This window comes from Oncorhynchus nerka, linkage group LG2, assembly GCF_034236695.1.
Source record: "Oncorhynchus nerka isolate Pitt River linkage group LG2, Oner_Uvic_2.0, whole genome shotgun sequence".
In the NCBI taxonomy this organism is placed as follows: domain Eukaryota; kingdom Metazoa; phylum Chordata; class Actinopteri; order Salmoniformes; family Salmonidae; genus Oncorhynchus; species Oncorhynchus nerka.
The window spans coordinates 62,739,537-62,758,194 of NC_088397.1; the positions used below are offsets into that span (position 1 = coordinate 62,739,537).

The 18,658-nt window shown below is 40.5% G+C and overlaps 1 protein-coding gene across 2 annotated transcripts in view; it reads left to right on the forward strand.

Moving 5' to 3' along the window:
- LOC115139244 (transcription factor SOX-13-like) overlaps positions 1–18,658 on the forward strand; it is a 66,550-nt gene that overhangs the window by 43,169 nt on the left and 4,723 nt on the right. For both annotated transcript variants that reach the window (XM_029676423.2, XM_029676440.2), the window contains 2 exons: positions 2,412–2,574; positions 4,629–4,747. In XM_029676423.2, coding sequence (XP_029532283.2) covers positions 2,412–2,574; positions 4,629–4,747 — 282 coding nt within the window. The remainder of the gene's footprint in view (positions 1–2,411; positions 2,575–4,628; positions 4,748–18,658) is intronic.

Sequence of the window (18,658 nt, forward strand, 5' to 3'; positions counted from 1 at the left end):
CTAAACTGCTTTGCGTAACCCTTGATTGTAAACTGTCATGGTCAAAACATATTGATACAACAGTAGCTAGGATGGGGAGAAGTTTGTCCATAATAAGGTGCTGCTCTGAATTCTTAACAGTGCTATCAACAAGGCAGGTCCTACAAGCCCTTGTTTTGTCGCACCTGGACTACTGTTCAATCGTGTGGTTAGGTGCCACAAAGAGGGACTTAAGACAATTGCAATTTGCTCAGAACAGCTGACCCTTGGATGTACACAGAGAGCTAACATTACTAATATGCATGTCAATCTCTTCTGGCTCGAAGTCAATCTCTTCTCCACTTTATCACTACTTGTATTTGTGAGAGGTATTGCCATGTTGAATGCACCGAGCTGTCTGTTTGAACTAATGGTGCACAGCTCGGACACCCATGCATACCACAAAAGACATGCCACCAGAGGACTCTTCACAGAACCCAAGTCCAGAACAGACTATGGAAGGAGCACAGTACTACAGAGAACCATGACAACATTAGATTTAAGAAACAGATAAAAATACACCTTATGGAACTGCAGGGACTGTGAAGCAACACAAACATAGGCACAGACCCATGCATACAAACACACGATAACATACGCACTATACACACACGTACACATGGATTTTGTGTTGTAGATATGTGATAGTAGAGTAGGGGCCTGAGGGCACAAACGTAATGTGTTGTGAATGTATTGTAATGTTTAAAAAAATGTATAACGGCCTTCATTTCACTGGACCCCAGGAAGAAGGCAGCAGCTAATGGGGATCCATAATAAATACAAATACTACCCACCTGATTCAAATCATCAACTCATCATCAGGCTTTGATGATTTGACTCAAGTGTGTAGTGCTAGGGCAAAACAAGTGTGTAGTGCTAGGGCAAAACAAGTGTGTAGTGCTAGGGCAAAACAAGTGTGCACCCCTTTGGGTCCCCAGGACCAGGATTGAGAACCACTGCACTATACTATATACTACACTATACTCAAGCAATAAGGCACATGGCCAATATACCACGGCTAAGGACTGTTATTAAGCACGACGCAACGCAGAGTGCCTGGATACAGCCCTTAGCCGTGGTATATTAGCCATATACCATAAACCCCCGAGGTGCCTTATTGCTATTATAAAAAGGTTACCAATGTAATTAGCAGTAAAAATAAATGTTTTGTCATACCTGTGGTATACGGCGTGATATACCACAGCCAATCAGCATTCAGGGCTCGAACCACCCAGTTTATAATTTACTATACACTATACCAGGGTTATTTGACTCTTACCCTACAAAGTACCTGATAATGAATTGCGTACACCTGGTGTCCCAGGTCTAAATCAGTCCCTGATTAGAGGGGAACAATGACAAAATGCAGTGGAACTGGCTATACTATACACTATACTAAATACTATACACTATACTTTACAGTAACACCTATGTCCAGATTCAAGCTTTGCACCTGTTCGTTTGCCGAGGGAATAAAATATAAAAGGAAAGCAAATTATGTTTCTATAAAGACAGTTCCATGTCTTTCTTTTCTGTATTTTATTCCCTTCCTGAAAATAACAGCTGCAAATATTGCACAGGTGCAAGCCTTATTTTAGCATGGATTTACTTGTATTTTTGTGCAAATGTCATGTTAGTGGCTGAACCCTGAACTATGTATGAGCCTAAAGGGTTCATCATACTGTAATCCAAAACGTGTACGTGTACACACAGCAGTGTTCTAGAATATTGGACCGTTGGCTTTCATACTTTTCGAATTCTCAACTCAGCTCAAGCAATTTCTCCAACTGTCATCACATTCAAATGAATAGAGGACTCGTACCGGGAGACGGGCTGGTTGGAAGTTGTGGGGAGGTGCACGTTTGGCCCTGTGGCCGAACTAATACGCCTCAGCTTCCGTGGACTATGATTTATGCTTAAGAATCTAGCTCTCTTAGGACTACAGATACAGGCTAGATCTCTTTGAAAACACTGTCAAAACAATGCACTCCAAATTAACAATGGATGTTTCTGGTACACTACACCCCATTCACAATTGTGTGCACAATGCATGCTCTTTCTGCACAGTTGGTTCTCAAGTGGAAAAGGGCATCACATAAATAACTAAACAAAATAATCAGGACAAAGAGAAAGAACAGGCAACAGAAATATTAGATTAAAGAAACACTACAGAGGTGTGAGATGACATATCTGTCATGCATAACCCTAACACATACACACGCACCTCATACCTCGATGTGTGTGTTTATTATATTGACATGGATGAGAACTGTACGTTGTGTGTTTTTAAAATATTTACTCAGTGTATAAATATAAGCAGTGTAGTGTATTGTGTTTCTGTGTTGTGCTGACACACCCCTGATGGTCTAGTCTTTTGTATCTTTTCCCCTTAGGAAGCCAGCCAGCCTCTGAACTTGACCTCCAAGCCCAAGGGGATGGACATTGGGAACATCCCCAGCCCGCAGGCCTTTGAGCTGGGCACGTTGACACTGCAGGGGGGATACAGACCCAGAGACAACCATAGAGACAGCCCCTCACGACCTGCACTTAACCTGGGTCTGTCTGCACACACACATTAATGCTATACACACACAACACCTGCATACTAGAGGTCGACCGATAACGATTTTTCAACATAGATAACGATTATTGGAGGACCAAAAAAAGTTGATACTAATTAATTGGACGATTTATTTGTAATAATTACAATTACAACAATACTGAATTAACACTTTTATTTGAACTTAATATAATACATCAATAAAATCAATTTAGCCTCAAATAAATAATGAAACCTGTTAAATTTGGTTTAAATAATGCAAAAACAAAGTGTTGTAGAAGAAAGTAAAAGTGCAATATGTGCCATGTAAAACAGCTAACGTTTAAGTTCCTTGCTCAGAACATGAGAACATATGAAAGCTGGTGGTTCCTTTTAACATGAGACTTCAATATTCCCAGGTGAGAAGTTTTAGGTTGTAGTTATTATAGAAATTATAGGACTATTTCTGTCTAAACCATTTATATTTCATATATCTTTTGACTATTGGATGTTCTTATAGGCACTATAGTATTGCCAGTGTAACAGTATAGCTTCCTTCCCTGTCCTCGCCCCTACCTGGGCCCGAACCAGGGACACATCGACAACAGCCACCCTCGAAGCATCGTTACCCATCACTCCACAAAAGCCGCAGCCCTTGCAGAGCAAGGGGAACAACTACTTCAAGGTCTCAGAGCGAGTGACGTCACCGGTTGAAACGCTGTTAGCGCACAACCTGCTAACTAGCTAGCCATTTCACATCGGTTACACTAGCCTAATCTCGGGAGTTGATAGGCTTGAAGTCATAAACAGCTCAATGCCTTGACTTAAATGTAAATGTAATGCTTGAAGCACAGCGAAGAGCTGCTGGCAAATGCAGGAAAGTGCTGTTTGAATGAATGCTTACGAGCCTGCTGCTGCCTACCACCGCTCAGTCAGACTGCTCTATCAAATATCAAATAATAGACTTAATTATAACATAATAACACACCGAAATACGAGCCTTAGGTCATTAATATGGTCAAATCCGGAAACTATCATTTTGTGGGAAAAAAGTTTATTCTTTCAGTGAAATACGGAACCGTTCCATATTTCCATAAGTCTAAATATTGCTGTTACATTGCACAACCTTCAATGTTATGTCATAATTATGTACAATTCTGGCAAATTAATTATGTTCTTTGTTAGGAAGAAATTGTCTTCACACAGTTCACAACAAGCCAGGCTGCCCAAACTGCTGCATATAACCTGACTGCTTGCACGGAACGCAAGAGAAATGACACAATTTCCCTAGTTAAAAGAAATTCATGTTAGCAGGCAATATTAACTAAATACGCAGGTTTAAAAATGTATACTTGTGTATTGATTTTAAAGAAAGGCATTGATGTTTATGGTTAGGTACACTTTGGTGCAACAACAGTGCTTTTTTTTCTCCCAAATGCGCTTGTTAAATCATCAACTGTTTGTCGAAGTAGGCTGTGATTCGATGAAAAATTAACAGGCACCGCAGCGATTATATGCAACCCAGGACAAGCTAGATAAACTAGTAATATCATCAACCATGTGTAGTTAACTAGTGATTATGTTAAGATTGATTGTTTTTATAAGATAAGTTTAATGCTAGCTAGCAACTTACCTTGACTTCTTGCTGCACTCACATAACAGGTAGTCAGCCTGCTACGCAGTCTCCTCGTGGAGTGCAATGTAATCGGCCACAATCGGCGTCCAAAAAGGTTGATTACCGATTGTTATGAAAACTTGAATCGGCCATTCCGATTAATCGGTCGACCTCTACTACATACCTCCTTCCACTCATGATATTCTTTACCTTCAGGCATGTCAACACTCTGTGTGTGTGTGTGTGTGTGTGTGTGAGCTTGTTCCCCCTTTGATTTTAGGACTTATGCTCTCTCAGCGAGTCTGTCACCACCCACACTCTCTCTCTGAAACAATAAGTGTACTCTGTTGTCTTGACATTTGCAACACTTTGTCGGTGCCCTGCACATCTGAACATCTGATGACGATTTGTTCCTCACTTTTCTTCCCTCTCTCTCCTCCTTCTCTCTCTCTGCAGGATTTCTGGGAGAGGGGGATGTGGTCACCCAGGCCATCCATGATGCCCAGCAGCTGCTGCGGAGTCATCGGCCAGGCGGAAGAGAGCGGGAGCGAGAGAGAGAGAGCACTGCCAGGATGGTAAGCCATTGTCCAAAGACACACAGACACACACTCTCAGACCACTGTCCTTGTCAGTCTCTCTTTATGGAGGAGTGTGTAGCCTCCTCTAAACACCCATCACACACACACACAGACTGGTAGGCTAAGGGCTGTGGCTGGGTTCAGTTCCAGGTTTAGGGTTACAGGGAGCCGTGGTCTCAGTGGCTATTATAGACTGGAGAATGTCTCGGCTACACACACACACACACACACACACACACACACTGGGAATGTCTCAGCCATGTCCTCCAGCAGGAACAACAGCTGCTGTAAACTCACAACAGTGCTCTTAGAACACCATGGTGATGACTCACCTATCTCCTTTGTCCACTGTAACACACCACTTCCTCCCTCTCCCCTTCTCTCTTTCCTCCACCCATATTCCTCCTCTCCTTTCCAGACACATAGAAAAACAGTTCGGCCAAGTGTGTTTAAATGTAGACTTTACATGGACCCCACAATGGCAACAAAATCTCCAAGACGAGTCCATTCTTCAGCAGTAACAATGTCATTGTTGTGGAGCATATGGTGCCATCATATGGGAGAGTTCTTGTCACCCTAATTTCTTGCACCCCTCCTCTCCTTCTCTCCTCCCCATCCCTCTATTTCCTTCTTTATTTTATTTCAAAAAAATGTTTTATTGAATATCCGAAACATACAATATACTTGCAGTAAAGCCGCTCAACAATTCCATCATACCAGTCATCCAACAAACTCCCATTCAGAGCGACACACCGAAGCATCCAGGGTCAATGCCCTGCTCAAAGGCACGTTGACAGATCTCCCACCAGGCCAAAAAACGTGAACCCGAACCCTCCAAGATCCCCCCCCCCACCCCCACAGTTCCCCAATAGCTGTCCCTCAACCATTTGAGACCCTCCCACAGTTCCCCCAAAGAAGAAAAATAAAAATACAATTATTTCCCCACCCCCAAGAACCCCCAATACACCAACAACCAAGAGAATGAACTAAAGAGAAAAAATAAAGACACACGAAAGCAGCAAACAACAATGCAAAAAAATAGTATTAAAAAAAACCATTTTAAACATAGGACATCAAGGACAACTAAAATCAGAACAGCATTGCCAACTGTATATGTTTGTGTGCATGTCTGGCACTATTACATGTGTCGTGTGTTTACTATCATTAAACTGAAGACTTATAGTTTTTATCAAAGATTCTCTGTAATTAGTATTATGCGATTAAACTCATGAATTATGTAACTGTAATTAACTAGGAAGTCGGGGCACCAAGGAAAATATTCAGATTAAGTTATAATTTCCCAATATAACCATTCAGATATTTTATATCTGGTCAATTAGTCTTCGAATTAATGAATGATTTACTTTAACTCATGTTAGTCTCATTCCAAACGTCGTAAATTGTTGGTTATCTGCACGAACCCAGTCTTCACTATGACTCATCCATACATCAATTGTCTTAAATCATTTATTTATAAACTAACTAAACAATCACAGAAGTGCACACACAAACAAACAAAGTAAATATGGTTACAAGAAATGATAGGGAAATGTGCCCTAGTGGGCTAAACCGGTATGGCGGTTTGTTAGACAAAAGGGAAGTGGGGGTCGACTAAGAAGTCACTACAGAGTTAATAATTATAACAATTGAAATGCTAATCCTTTACACATGAACGCTCACTCATTCGGGAACAATTGCAATATATATATATATATATATTTACGCTGAGTGTGTCGTGTGATCGCTGTTGAAAAGTTTGTTTCTTTTGTAGAATTGTCTGTCTCTCTCTCTCGGTCGTGGTTATAGTGGATAGTTCAGAGTGACATTCATTCATGTAGAATGGATGTTTCGGTGGTTGTCGTTCTTCGCGTTCAATGATACCGAATTCCTAGTGGCAGACTAGTAATTAATATCAAAGACTTGTTCTTATTCTGTCGGTATCGATAGTCTAAGAGTTGAACCACGTGGTATGGTTAAAAGATTCAGCAATGGCCTGCAACCTTTGTCCTCCCGTGATTGAGAGAAACATGGTCTACTGAGAATTTCTCAAAGTTGGGTTTTATTCGGAATTGCAGAAAAGGGGCTGTCCCAGGATGCCTGACCCTAACTGGGCTCATGGGCGGTCCTCTGATTTAGTTCAACTCAAAAGGGAATTGGAGTTTCCTTCATTAAACAGTCCAAAATCACATAACACAATTTTACAAACAGTATCATACTCACTCATTCATCTTATACAACAATTAGATGTAAACCTCATATCTGAGGCTATTATATAAACAGCGTTATGGTAATATGAAATTTGTTCGGATCTCAAGTTCTGTGAGGTGGAAGAAATTCCTTTGTTCTCTATGAAAATTCACTCTGTCTCTTATACTGTGTCCATGAGGAGATAATCTCTTCGAGGAATTTACGACCTCCTGGTTGAAGGAGCAGAGAGAGGCAGGGAGAGGGGTACAGTGCTTGCTGTACCCAAAGAGGGAAATGTCATGACACATGTATGTGTGTGTTCTTGTATGCGTTTGTTTGAATGAGAGTGTGTGTATATGCATGTGTACAAACACCTGCAAGGCATCCGCCTCAGGCAAACCAGCATTAGTTGTAAAAACACTGCCCCTCAGTGTCATTCAAACATCATTTTTATTATGTTTTATTTAGACTTTTCTTTTTAAATTTTTTTATCTTTGACCATCATTCTATCTCTCGCACAGCAACTCCACTCCCACTACAATTCCACATCCCAACCCTCAGCTTCCCTCAGCCCATCCCATCTATCTCTGCTGGCCACCCACTTCGGGTTTCTACGCAACACATATCTTTCAACTATGCTGTGATGTTTAACGTACAATTTCAATCTATCTAATAGAATCCACAGATTGCGAGTTGAAGATAAATACATTTACTAAGAGTATTAGTATATTAGTAATTGACTGACCCGGTCTCTCCAGACCTCCTAACAGTACTATTTCTAGGGTCAATTTTAGATCAATGCTATGCATTTTCAGCCATTCCTGAACCTGAGACCAGAAACAGGCTACCTGAGGGCAATACCAAAATAAATGGTCTATTGATTCTGTATCCTCACAACAAAATCTGCAGAGCTTCGATGATTTTATGCCCCAATTATTCAACATTTTGTTGGTCGCAGGAATTCTATATATTTTTAGCTGAAATGCACGAATCTTGTGGTGTTTTATATATCATCTCATACACCCTGTACCGTGGAATCGGTACATAAAAAAATGTCTTCCCAACTATTTTGTCATCTGTATGGCACAGTTGTCAACATCCTGGTCCTCAAATGAAACTGGTATACTTTCCTATTTATGCTGTTTTTATTCCTCCGCCAGTTTTGATCCTTTATATTGGGCAGACAGACCAGTTCCCTACCTCCGCCTGCTTCCTCCATTGTTGGGGTACTGCTGTAATCAATTGGTAGTACTCTTGGATTGAGCAGACCTTCCTGTACAATTCTGATAACTCCATGAAGGACATAACTCTACCATTCCAATTTACAATATCATTTAAGAACAAAATACCCTTTTCAAACATCTTTCCCATAAATACAGGTATTCTATCAACCAGCACATTTGAGTAGCCATAATATTTGTTGTAATATTTGTTCTATCTTTTCAGGGGGATGAAATTGAAATTGTAGCCAGCCCTGCAATGCTTGTTTGAAAAAGAGAGATACTTTGAAAAAAGTATAATTTTCAATTAATTGAAAATGAGACATGGCAATATGCACAAAGGCAATTTTTACACAATCGATGAGCTTTTATTAGTAATCCACTTGAACCATTTAGGGTTCAAGTAAACCTTTTGAATAAATTAAGCTTTTAGAGAAAGCTTTAGTGCTTTTATATTTAATAATCTCAACCCACCCAACTCATATTCATTATATAGATAGGTACGTTTTATTTTGTCTGGTTTAGCGTCCCAGATAAAGCTAAATATTTTTTGCTCATATAATTTGAAAAACGAATCATCAGGAGTAGGCAGCGCCATAAGTAAGTGAGTAAACTGAGATATGACTAAGGAGTTAATCAGGGAATTTTTTTCCCATAAATAGACAGGTATTTACCTCTCCATGGTTGCAGGACCATGTGTATTTTTACATGTTTTCTATTGAAAATCATTGTGGAGAGCTTATTTATATATATTTTTTATATGAATACCAAGTATGTCTACTTCAGCATCAGCCCATTTTATAGGTAAACTGCAGGGTAATGTGAAAGTTGTATTTTTTTTAAGTTGTATTTTTTTAAAATATTTTTTTAAAGATCTAACAATACGTAATATTGTACACTTACGTAAGCTTGCGGACTTAGTAGCTGTTATTTACTCATTTACACCTGGGGTTGCTATAAATTATTTTTTGCCCATTTTATAAGAGAATCCAGGCAATTATAAATAAAATCCAGCCATACTTTATCAAATGCTTTTCAAAATCCACTATAAATACCAGGCCTGGCTTCTTAGATGTTTCATGATGTTCTATTCTAGTAGTTGTCGAATATTATCTTCAATGTATTGTCCATGTAAAAAACCTGTCTGATCAGGATGAACAGAACTTTGTAAAACCATTTTAATTCTGAGTGGTATGCATTTCGCTAGTATTTTTGCATCACAACATTGAAGTGTAAGGGGCCTCCAGTTTTTTAGATAGACCGGGTCTTTATATTTGCCATCTGGGTCTTGTTTTAATAATAGAGAAATCAGACCTTCCTGCTGAGTACCTGACAAACTACCATTTCTATAGGAGTAGTTAAAACAATCTAACAATAGAGCTTTTGGAATATCAAATAAGGCTTGATATACCTCTGCCGGTATGCCATCAAGCCCTGGGATTTTTCCAGACTGAAAGGATTTAATAGCCTCAAAGTTATTCATCTGTAATCTGGCCTTCGCACAGATCTTTCTGTACATTTGTTAATTTCCCTTTTTTTTATTATTTGGAAAGAATTCCTTACTATAATCTTCAGTGGGAGAGGATGAGGCGGAAAAGAGAACATCTGCCTAAAATAATTGGCTTCCTCTTTTGAAATATAATTCAGAGAATCATAGATGACTCAGTCTTCAGTAACGAGTTTCTGCAAATTATTTTCAGGAAGAATTTTGTGCATTTTTCTCCATATTCCATCCAGTTTGCTTTATTTTTGTAATAGATGACATTAGATCGTTATTGAATAAGTTCCTCAAGTTCTTGTTTTTCCTCTAACTTATTTTTTATCTAACTTATTTTGTATCTCTGTAGTATTGTTTTTGTTTACTTGAACTATTAGTTCATGGATTTCCCTTGTTAATCTTGTCTCTTTAGCCAGAAACTGCTTTTTGATTATTTTTGATTATTGATGAATATTGAGTTGAATGACCTCTGAAGGTACATTTAAAGGTGTCCCAAACAATAAGGTGAATTGCTGAACCTATATTATACTGGAAAAATTCAGTTATAAATTATTTTGTACTAGTTAAAAATAAGTTGTCCTCCAGTAAACTTTGATAAAATGTCCAATATCCCCGTCCACGTGGAAAATCTATGAGCTATGTTAATGCCAATTAGATGATGATCCGATCGCATTCTGCCTCCTATTAAAACGTTTTAAACCTTTGATGCAAGAGAGAAAGCGATAAGAAAGTAGTCAAGACGACTAGCTTGATTAAGTCTCCAAGTATATCTCACGAGGTCGGTGTTTTTAGTCTCCAAATATCCACTATTTCTAATGTGTCCATAATATTTGTGATTTCCTTAAGGGCACGGTGACTATAGTTTGTAGAGTGATCACCTTTGCGGTCCTTTGAGGTACTTAACACTGTTATAGTCTCCTACATCTTATTTCCTTCCTTTGCATTTACAGACCTGTCTTTAAAGGTCAAGAACAGTCATTCTGATTCTCAGGTAAAATAGCCTTTTGAGTAACTAAAATACCACCCATAATATGCCATTTTGTTTGATTTTTTTTTTTTCAATGGCTAACTACCAGGAAGTTTGAACAGACCGGTTGAGTGGGTGTCGAGCACATATTCATGAGCTCGCCTTGACTGACAGCTCTTTGAAACACCTATGTCAAGCAACTTGGATGCAGTGTTGTAGTAAAATCATCTCAAGCATATTTGGTGATACTCAAAGCAACTCAAACAACATTGAACTTGCATCAATGATGTCCATTTTTAATACATAGTTTTGGCATGTCTCTTGTGATACGGTTCACAGCAGCACTGACGAATGTGTTGACATGACAACTGCGCCAGAGTTTTGAACGACCCTTCCCCCTCTTTTGTTCCATGCTGGAAACATATGTTTCCCTTCCATCTGTGTCTGATAATTATCTTTGCCATAGGTGAATAGGGTAAACTTTTAATTATATTTGCTGACACCCTACAGTCAAATTTTGGCACTAATATAGTAGCAATTTAGCTACAGTTGAAGTCGGAAGTTTACATTCACTTAGGTTGCAGTCATTAAAACTTGTTTTTCAACAACTCCACAAATTTCTTGTTAACAAACCTATAGTTTTGGCAAGTCGGTTAGGACATCTACTTTGTGCATGACACAAGTAATTTTTCCAACAATTGTTTACAGAGATTATTTCACTTATAATTCACTGTATCACAATTCCAGTGGGTCAGAAGTTTACATACACTAAGTTGATTGTGCCTTTTAAGCAGCTTGGAAAATTCCAGAAAATGGTGTCATGGCTTTAGAAGCTTCTGATGGGCTAATTGACATCATTTGAGTCAATTGGAGGTGTACCTGTGGATGTATTTCAAGGCCTACCTTCAGACTCAGTACCTCTTTGCTTGACATCATGGGAAAATCAAAAGAAATCAGCCAAGACCTCAGAAAATAGATTGTAGACCTCCACAAGTCTGGTTCATCCTTGGGAGCAATTTCCAAACGTCTGAAGGTACCACGTTCATCTGCACAAACAATAGTACGCAAGTATAAACAGCATGGGACCACGCAGCCGTCATACCGCTCAGGAAGAAGACGTGTTCTGTCTCCTAGAGATGAACGTACTTTGGTGCGAGAAGTGCAAATCAATCCCAGAACAACAGCAAAGGACCTTGTGAAGGTGCTGGAAGAAACGGGTACAAGCGTATCTATATTCACATTAAAACAAGTCCTATATCGACACAATCTGAAAGGCCGCTTAGCAAGGAAGAAGCTACTGCTCCAAAACCGCCATAGATATGCCAGAGTACGGTTTGCAATTGCACATAGGGACATAGATCATACTTTTTGGAGAAATGTCCTATGGTCTGATGAAACAAAAATAAAACTGTTTGGCCATAATGACCTGCCATGAGGCAGGAAAATTATGTGGATGTATTGAAGCAACATCTCAAGAAATCAGTCAGGAAGTTAAAGCTTGGTCGCAAATGGGTCTTCCAACTGGACAATGACCCCAAGCATACTTACAAAGTTGTGGCAAAATGGCTTAAGGACAACAAAGTCAAGGTTTTGGAGTGGCCATCACAAAGCCCTGACCTCAAGCAAGGAGGCCTACAAACCTGACTCGGTTACACCAGCTCTGTCAGGAGGAATGGGCCAAAATTCACCCACCTTCTTGTGGGACGCTTGTGGAAGGCTACCCGAAACGTTTGACCAAAGTTAAACTATTTAAAGGCAATGCTACCAAGTAATAATTGAGTGTATGTAAACCTCTGACCCACTGGAAATGTGTTGAAAGAAATAAAAGGTGGAATAAATCAATCATCATATCCCTGGATTTCAACCGCAAGCTCTGGACATTTACACCTGGATCTCGCAGCTAGCTAGCTGCTATCTGTGTGACTATTGGCTTACGTCGATCCCGGAGCAAACATCGATTATTCCGGAGCTAGCCAGCTGAAGAGTTCCATCAGCCACTCCTGGGCTACAATCACCTGTCCGGACCCGTTTTACTGCCGATGCGGAGCCCCACCGGGCCTTCATGACTGGACTACCGACGTTATTTGCCCGAGGGAGTTATCCAACTGGCCCCTCCCTCGCGACGTTACCTGAATGCCCATCTGCGGCCCTCTAATCGTTAGTTGTCTTATCGGCTGCTATCTGAATAGGTCTATCGGACAATTTTTCTTGGGTCACTATAACTATATCTATTTTGCCAATTGGAATGATCCCCTCTACCACACGGAACCCCACTAATATACCGACGGAAACGCACGAGGTGGCTAAAAACAGACCTCCATCCTATGCTAGCTTGCTACCGATGTCCCGGCTAGCTGTCTGAATCGCCGTTACCCCAACCAACCTCACTACTCACTGGACCCTTATGATCACTCGACTAAGCATGCCTCACCTTAATGTAAATATGCCTTGTCCATTGCTGTTCTGGTTAGTGTTTATTGGCTTATTTCACTGTAGAGCCTCTAGCCCTGCTCATTATACCTTTTCCAACCTTTTCAGTTCCACCACCCACACACGCGATGACATCACCTGGTTTCAATTATGTTTCTAGACACTATCTCTCTCATCATCATTCAATACCTAGGTGTACCTCCACTGTATTCACATCCTACCATACCTTTGTCTGTACATTATACCTTGAAGCTATTTTATCGCCCCCAGAAACATCATTTTACTCTCTGTTCCGGACGTTCTAGACGGACCAATTCTCATAGCTTTTAGCCGTACCCTTATCCTACACCTCCTCTATTCCTCTGGTGATGTAGAGGTGAATCCAGAACCTGCAGTGCCTAGCTCCACTCCTATTCCCCAGGCGCTCTCTTTTGATGACTTCTGTAACCGTAATAACCTTGGTTTCATGCATGTTAACATTAGAAGCCTCCTCCCTAAGTTTGTTTCATTCACTGCTTTAGCACACTCTGCCAACCCGGATGTTCTAGCCGTGTCTGAATCCTGGCTTAGGAAGACCACCAAAAATTCTGAAATCTCCATCCCTAACTACAACATTTTCAGACTAGATAGAACGGCCAAAGGGGGCGGTGTTGCAATCTATTACAAAGATAGGAAAGAACTCTGCAGGCTACTATCCAGGTCTGTACCCAAACAATTTGAACTTCTACTTTTCAAAATCCAGGTCTGTACCAAAACAATTTGAACTTCTACTTTAAAAAATCCAGCTCTCTAAAAACAAGTCTCTCACAGTCACCGCCTGCTATAAACCACCCTCTGCCTCCAGCTGTGCTCTGGATACCATATGTGAACTGATTGCCCCCCATCTATCTTCAGAGCTCGTGCTGCTAGGCGACCTAAACTGGAACATGCTTAACACCCCAGCCATCATACAATCTAAACTTGATGCCCTCAATCTCACACAAATTATCAATGAACCTACCAGGTACCACCCCAAAGCTAAACACGGCATCCTCATAGATATCATCCTACCCAACTTGCCCTCAAACTACACCTCTGCTGTTTTCAACCAAGATCTCAGCAATCACTGCCTCATTGCCTGGATCCATAATGGGTGTCAAACGACGGTCAAACGACTTCCACTCATCACTGTCAAACTCTCCCTGAAACACTTCAGCGAGCAGGCCTTTCTAATCGACCTGGCCGGGGTATCTTGGAAGGATATTGATCTCATCCCGTCAGTAGAGGATGCCTGGTTATTTTTTTAAATGCCTTCCTCACCATCTTAAATAAGCATGCCCCATTCAAGAAATATAGAACCAGGAACAGATATAGCCCTTGGTTCTCTCCAGACCTGACTGCCCTTAACCAACACAAAAACATCCTATGGCGTTCTGCATTAGCATCGAACAGCCCCTGTGATATGCAACTTGTCAGGGAAGCTAGAAACCAATATACACAGGCAGTTGAAAAGCCAAGGCTAGCTTTTTCAAGCAGAAATTTGCTTCCCGCAACACAAACTCAAAAAAGTTCTGGGACACTGTAAAGTCCATGGAGAATAAGAACACCTCCTCCCACACTGTCACCACCAATAAATCCACTATAATTGAGAATTTTAAGAAGCATTTTTCTACGGCTGGCCATGCTCTCCACCTGGCTACCCCTACCCCGGTCAACAGCACTGCACCCCCCCACAGCAACTCGCCCAAGCCTTCCCCATTTCTCCTTCTCCCAAATCCAGTCAGCTGATGTTCTGAAAGAGCTGCAGAATATGGACCCCAACAAATCAGCCTGGCTAGACAATCTGGACCCTTTCTTTCTAAAATTATCTGCTGAAATGTTGCAACCCCTACTACTAGCTTGTGCAACCTCTCGTGTCTTCTGAGATTCCCAAAGATTGGAAAGCAGCTATGGTCATCCCCCTCTTCAAAGGGGGACACACTCTTGAGCCAAACTGCTACAGACCTATATTTATCTTACCCTGCCTTTCTAAGGTCTTCGAAAGCAAAGTCGACAAACAGATTACCGACCATTTCGAATCCCAACCATGCAGACGAGCTTCAATGCCATACAACTCACCTTCCTTGGCCTCCAATTGCTCTTAAATACAAGTAAAACTAAATGCACGCTTTCAACCGATCGCTGCCTGCACCTGCTCGCCCGTCCAATGTGAACTCTCCTTCCAGACTCGCATCAAACATTTCCAATCCAAAGTTAAATCTAGAATTGGCTTCCTATTTCGCAACAAAGCATCTTTCACTCATGCTGCCAAACCTACCCTTGTAAAACTGACTATCCTACCGATCCTCGACTTCGGCGATGTCATTTACAAAATAGCCTCCAGTACCCTACTCAATAAATTGGATGCAGTCTATCACAGTGCCATCCGTTTTGTCACCAAAGCCCCATATACTACCCACCACTGCGACCTGTACACACTCGTCGGCTGGCCCTCGCTTCATACTCGTCGCCAAACCCACTGGCTCCAGGTCATCTTCAAGACCCTGCTAGGTAAAGTTCCCCCTTATCTCAGCTCGCTGGTCACCATAGCAGCACCCACGTGTAGCATGCGCTCCAGAAGGTATATCTCTCTGGTCACCCCCAAAACCAATTCTTCCTGTGTGGTGGTCCTAACTGACCTAAGACAGGGAATTTTTACTAGGATTAAATGTCAGGAATTGTGAAAAATTTAGTTCAAATGTATTTGACTAAGGTATATGTAAACTTCCAACTTCAACTGTATATTTACCACCCCTCTCTACAAACAAGTATTCTCTGATGTTCGTTAAAAGGCAGCACTTCTTTAAATTCGGAAAGAGACTATCATGTTACCATTGGTGTATTAAAATGAGAGTTAGGGTGATGTTTTGTTAATTTTATTTAACCTTTATTTAACTAGTCAAGTCAGTTAAGAACAAATTCTTATTTACAATGACGGCCTACCAAAAGGCCAAAGGCCTCCTGCGGGGACAGGGGCTGGGATTAAAAGTAAAATATAAATTTAGGACAAAACACACTTCACGACAAGAGAGACAAAGCAACACTACATAAAGAGAGATGTCACCCTATCCCCTTAATAATCCCGCCTCCTAAAGCCAAGTGTTTGACATGGGGGAGGGGACAGTAACGTTATGAGCAGACTTTATCAGTGTCGAAGCAACTGTCATTTTTCATACTTTGATCATTGTACTTTGATCTTGTTTCATCCAAATATCATCCAATTTCATTAAAAACATGATTTTGACTGTTCATGAACTTTAAACACCAGCGGAAATGAGAGGCATCTCCCTGCATCGACCTCACTCACTCACTCACTGACCCAGGTTTGTTCGACAAAAGCAATGTCGCAAAAATATTGTGTAATGGAAATGGCAGATATAGGATAATTTTTATCAAGATCAACAACATTTTTATTCGTTTTTATTCAACAGGTAGATTTTTCTTTTCTCTAACTTTCTTTATTGTGACAAATGATGATGGAAACTGTATTTCTTTAGTAAATGATATCAAAATAATTTTGAAGGTAGCTTACCGCCTTGTAACCAACATCGGAGAAGGCGTGTTTGCAGAGGGGCGTGGTTAATATAGCACTGTAAAAAGTATGCTTCTTTGCAGACAAGATTGCCTTGCCTTTCTTGGTTGGCTGGTTGCAAGTTTCACCATCCAATTATTTCAGATCTACAGGAGAGCAAGTGTCACCATGGCATGGACCGTGGTGATACTTTAGCACATTAGCATATGGCAAATATTAGTAAATTATTGCATTCTATCCGTTTTGTCTTTCGCAGGCTACCTGAGACATGACACAGATATAGTGCCTTCAGAAAGTATCCGTACCCCTTGACTTATTTCACATTTTGTTGTCACAACCTGAATTCAAAATGGATTTTAAAAAATGTTTAATTATAATTTTTTTTACAAATTCTTATTTACAATTACAGTCTACCCCGGCCAAACCCGGATGACGCTGGGCCAATTCTTCGCTTCCATATTGGACTCCCAATCTTGGCCAGATGTGATACAGCCTGGATTTATTTTTTATCACCCATCTACACACAATACCCCATAATGACAAAGTGAAAACATGTTTTTAGAAATATTTGCAAATTTATTGAAAATGAAATACAGAAATATCTAATTTACAAAAGTATTCAATAATGCATGTTAGAATTTCCTTTTGGCAGTGATTACCTGTGAGTCTTTCACATAATTTTTAAATTCTTCAAGCTCGGTCAAGTTGGTTGTTAATCATTGCTAGACAGCCATTTTCAAGTCTTGCCATAGATTTTCAAGCTGATTTAAGTCAAAACTGTAACTAGGCCACTCGGGAACATTCAATGTCGTCTTGGTAAGCAACTCCAGTGTATATTTGGCCTTGTGTTTTCGGTTGTTGTTCTGCTGAAACGTGAATTTGTCTCCCAGTGTCTGTTGGAAAGCAGACTGAACCAGGTTTGGCTCTATTCCTTTTGACAAGCATATCCATAACATGATGCAGCCACCACCTTGAAAATATGAAGTGGTACTCAGTGATGTGTTGGATTTGCTCCAAACATAACACTTTGTAGTCAGGGCACAAAGTTAATTTTGGCAGTTTTACTTTAGTGCCTTATTGCAAACAGGATAAATATTTTTATTCTGCACAGGCTTCCTTCTTTCACTCTGTCATTTATGTTAGTATTGTGGAGTAACTACAATGTTGTTGATCCATCCTCAGTTTTCTCCTATCACAGCCATTAAACTCTGTAACTGTTTTAAAGTCACCATTGGCCTCATGGTGAAATCCCTGAGCGGTTTCCTTCCTCTCCGGCAACTGAGTTAGGAAGGACGCCTGTATCTTTGTAGTAACTGGGTATATGGATATACCATCCAAAGTATCATTAATAACTTCACCATGCTCAAAGGGATATTCAATGTCTGTTTAAATGATATATATATTTTTAAAACCCATCTACCAATAGGTGCCCTTCTTTGTGAGGTATTGAAAAACATCCTTGGCGTTTGTGGTTGAATCTGTGTTTGAAATGCACTGCTCGACTGAGCTCCAGTTAATAGTATGTGTGAGGTAGTCATTCAAAAATCATGTTAAACACCTATTTTTGCACACAGAGTGAGTCCATGCAACTTATTATGTGAGGAAGGGAAAGGGGGATACCTAGTCAGTTGCACAACTGAATGCATTGAACCGAAGTGTGTCTTCCACATGTAACCCAACCCCTCTGAATGAGAGAGGTGCGGGGGGCTGCATTAATTGACGTCCACATAAACGGTGCCCGGGAAAGTTGTTGTTGGGGGATAACTGCCTTGCTCAAGTGCAGAAACGCAGATTTTTCCCACCTTGCCGCTTCAGGGATTCGAACCAGCGACCTTTCGGTTACTGGCCCAATGCTCTTAACCACTGCCACCCAGAGTGACTTGTTAAGCAAATTTTTACTCGTGAACTTATTTAGATTTGCCATAGCAAATGGGTTGAATACTTATTAACACAAGACATTTCAGCTTTTTTAATGATAGTAAAAATGTCAAAAAACATAATTCCACTTTGACGTTATGGTATATTGTGTGTATGCCAGTGCCACTATCTCAATTTA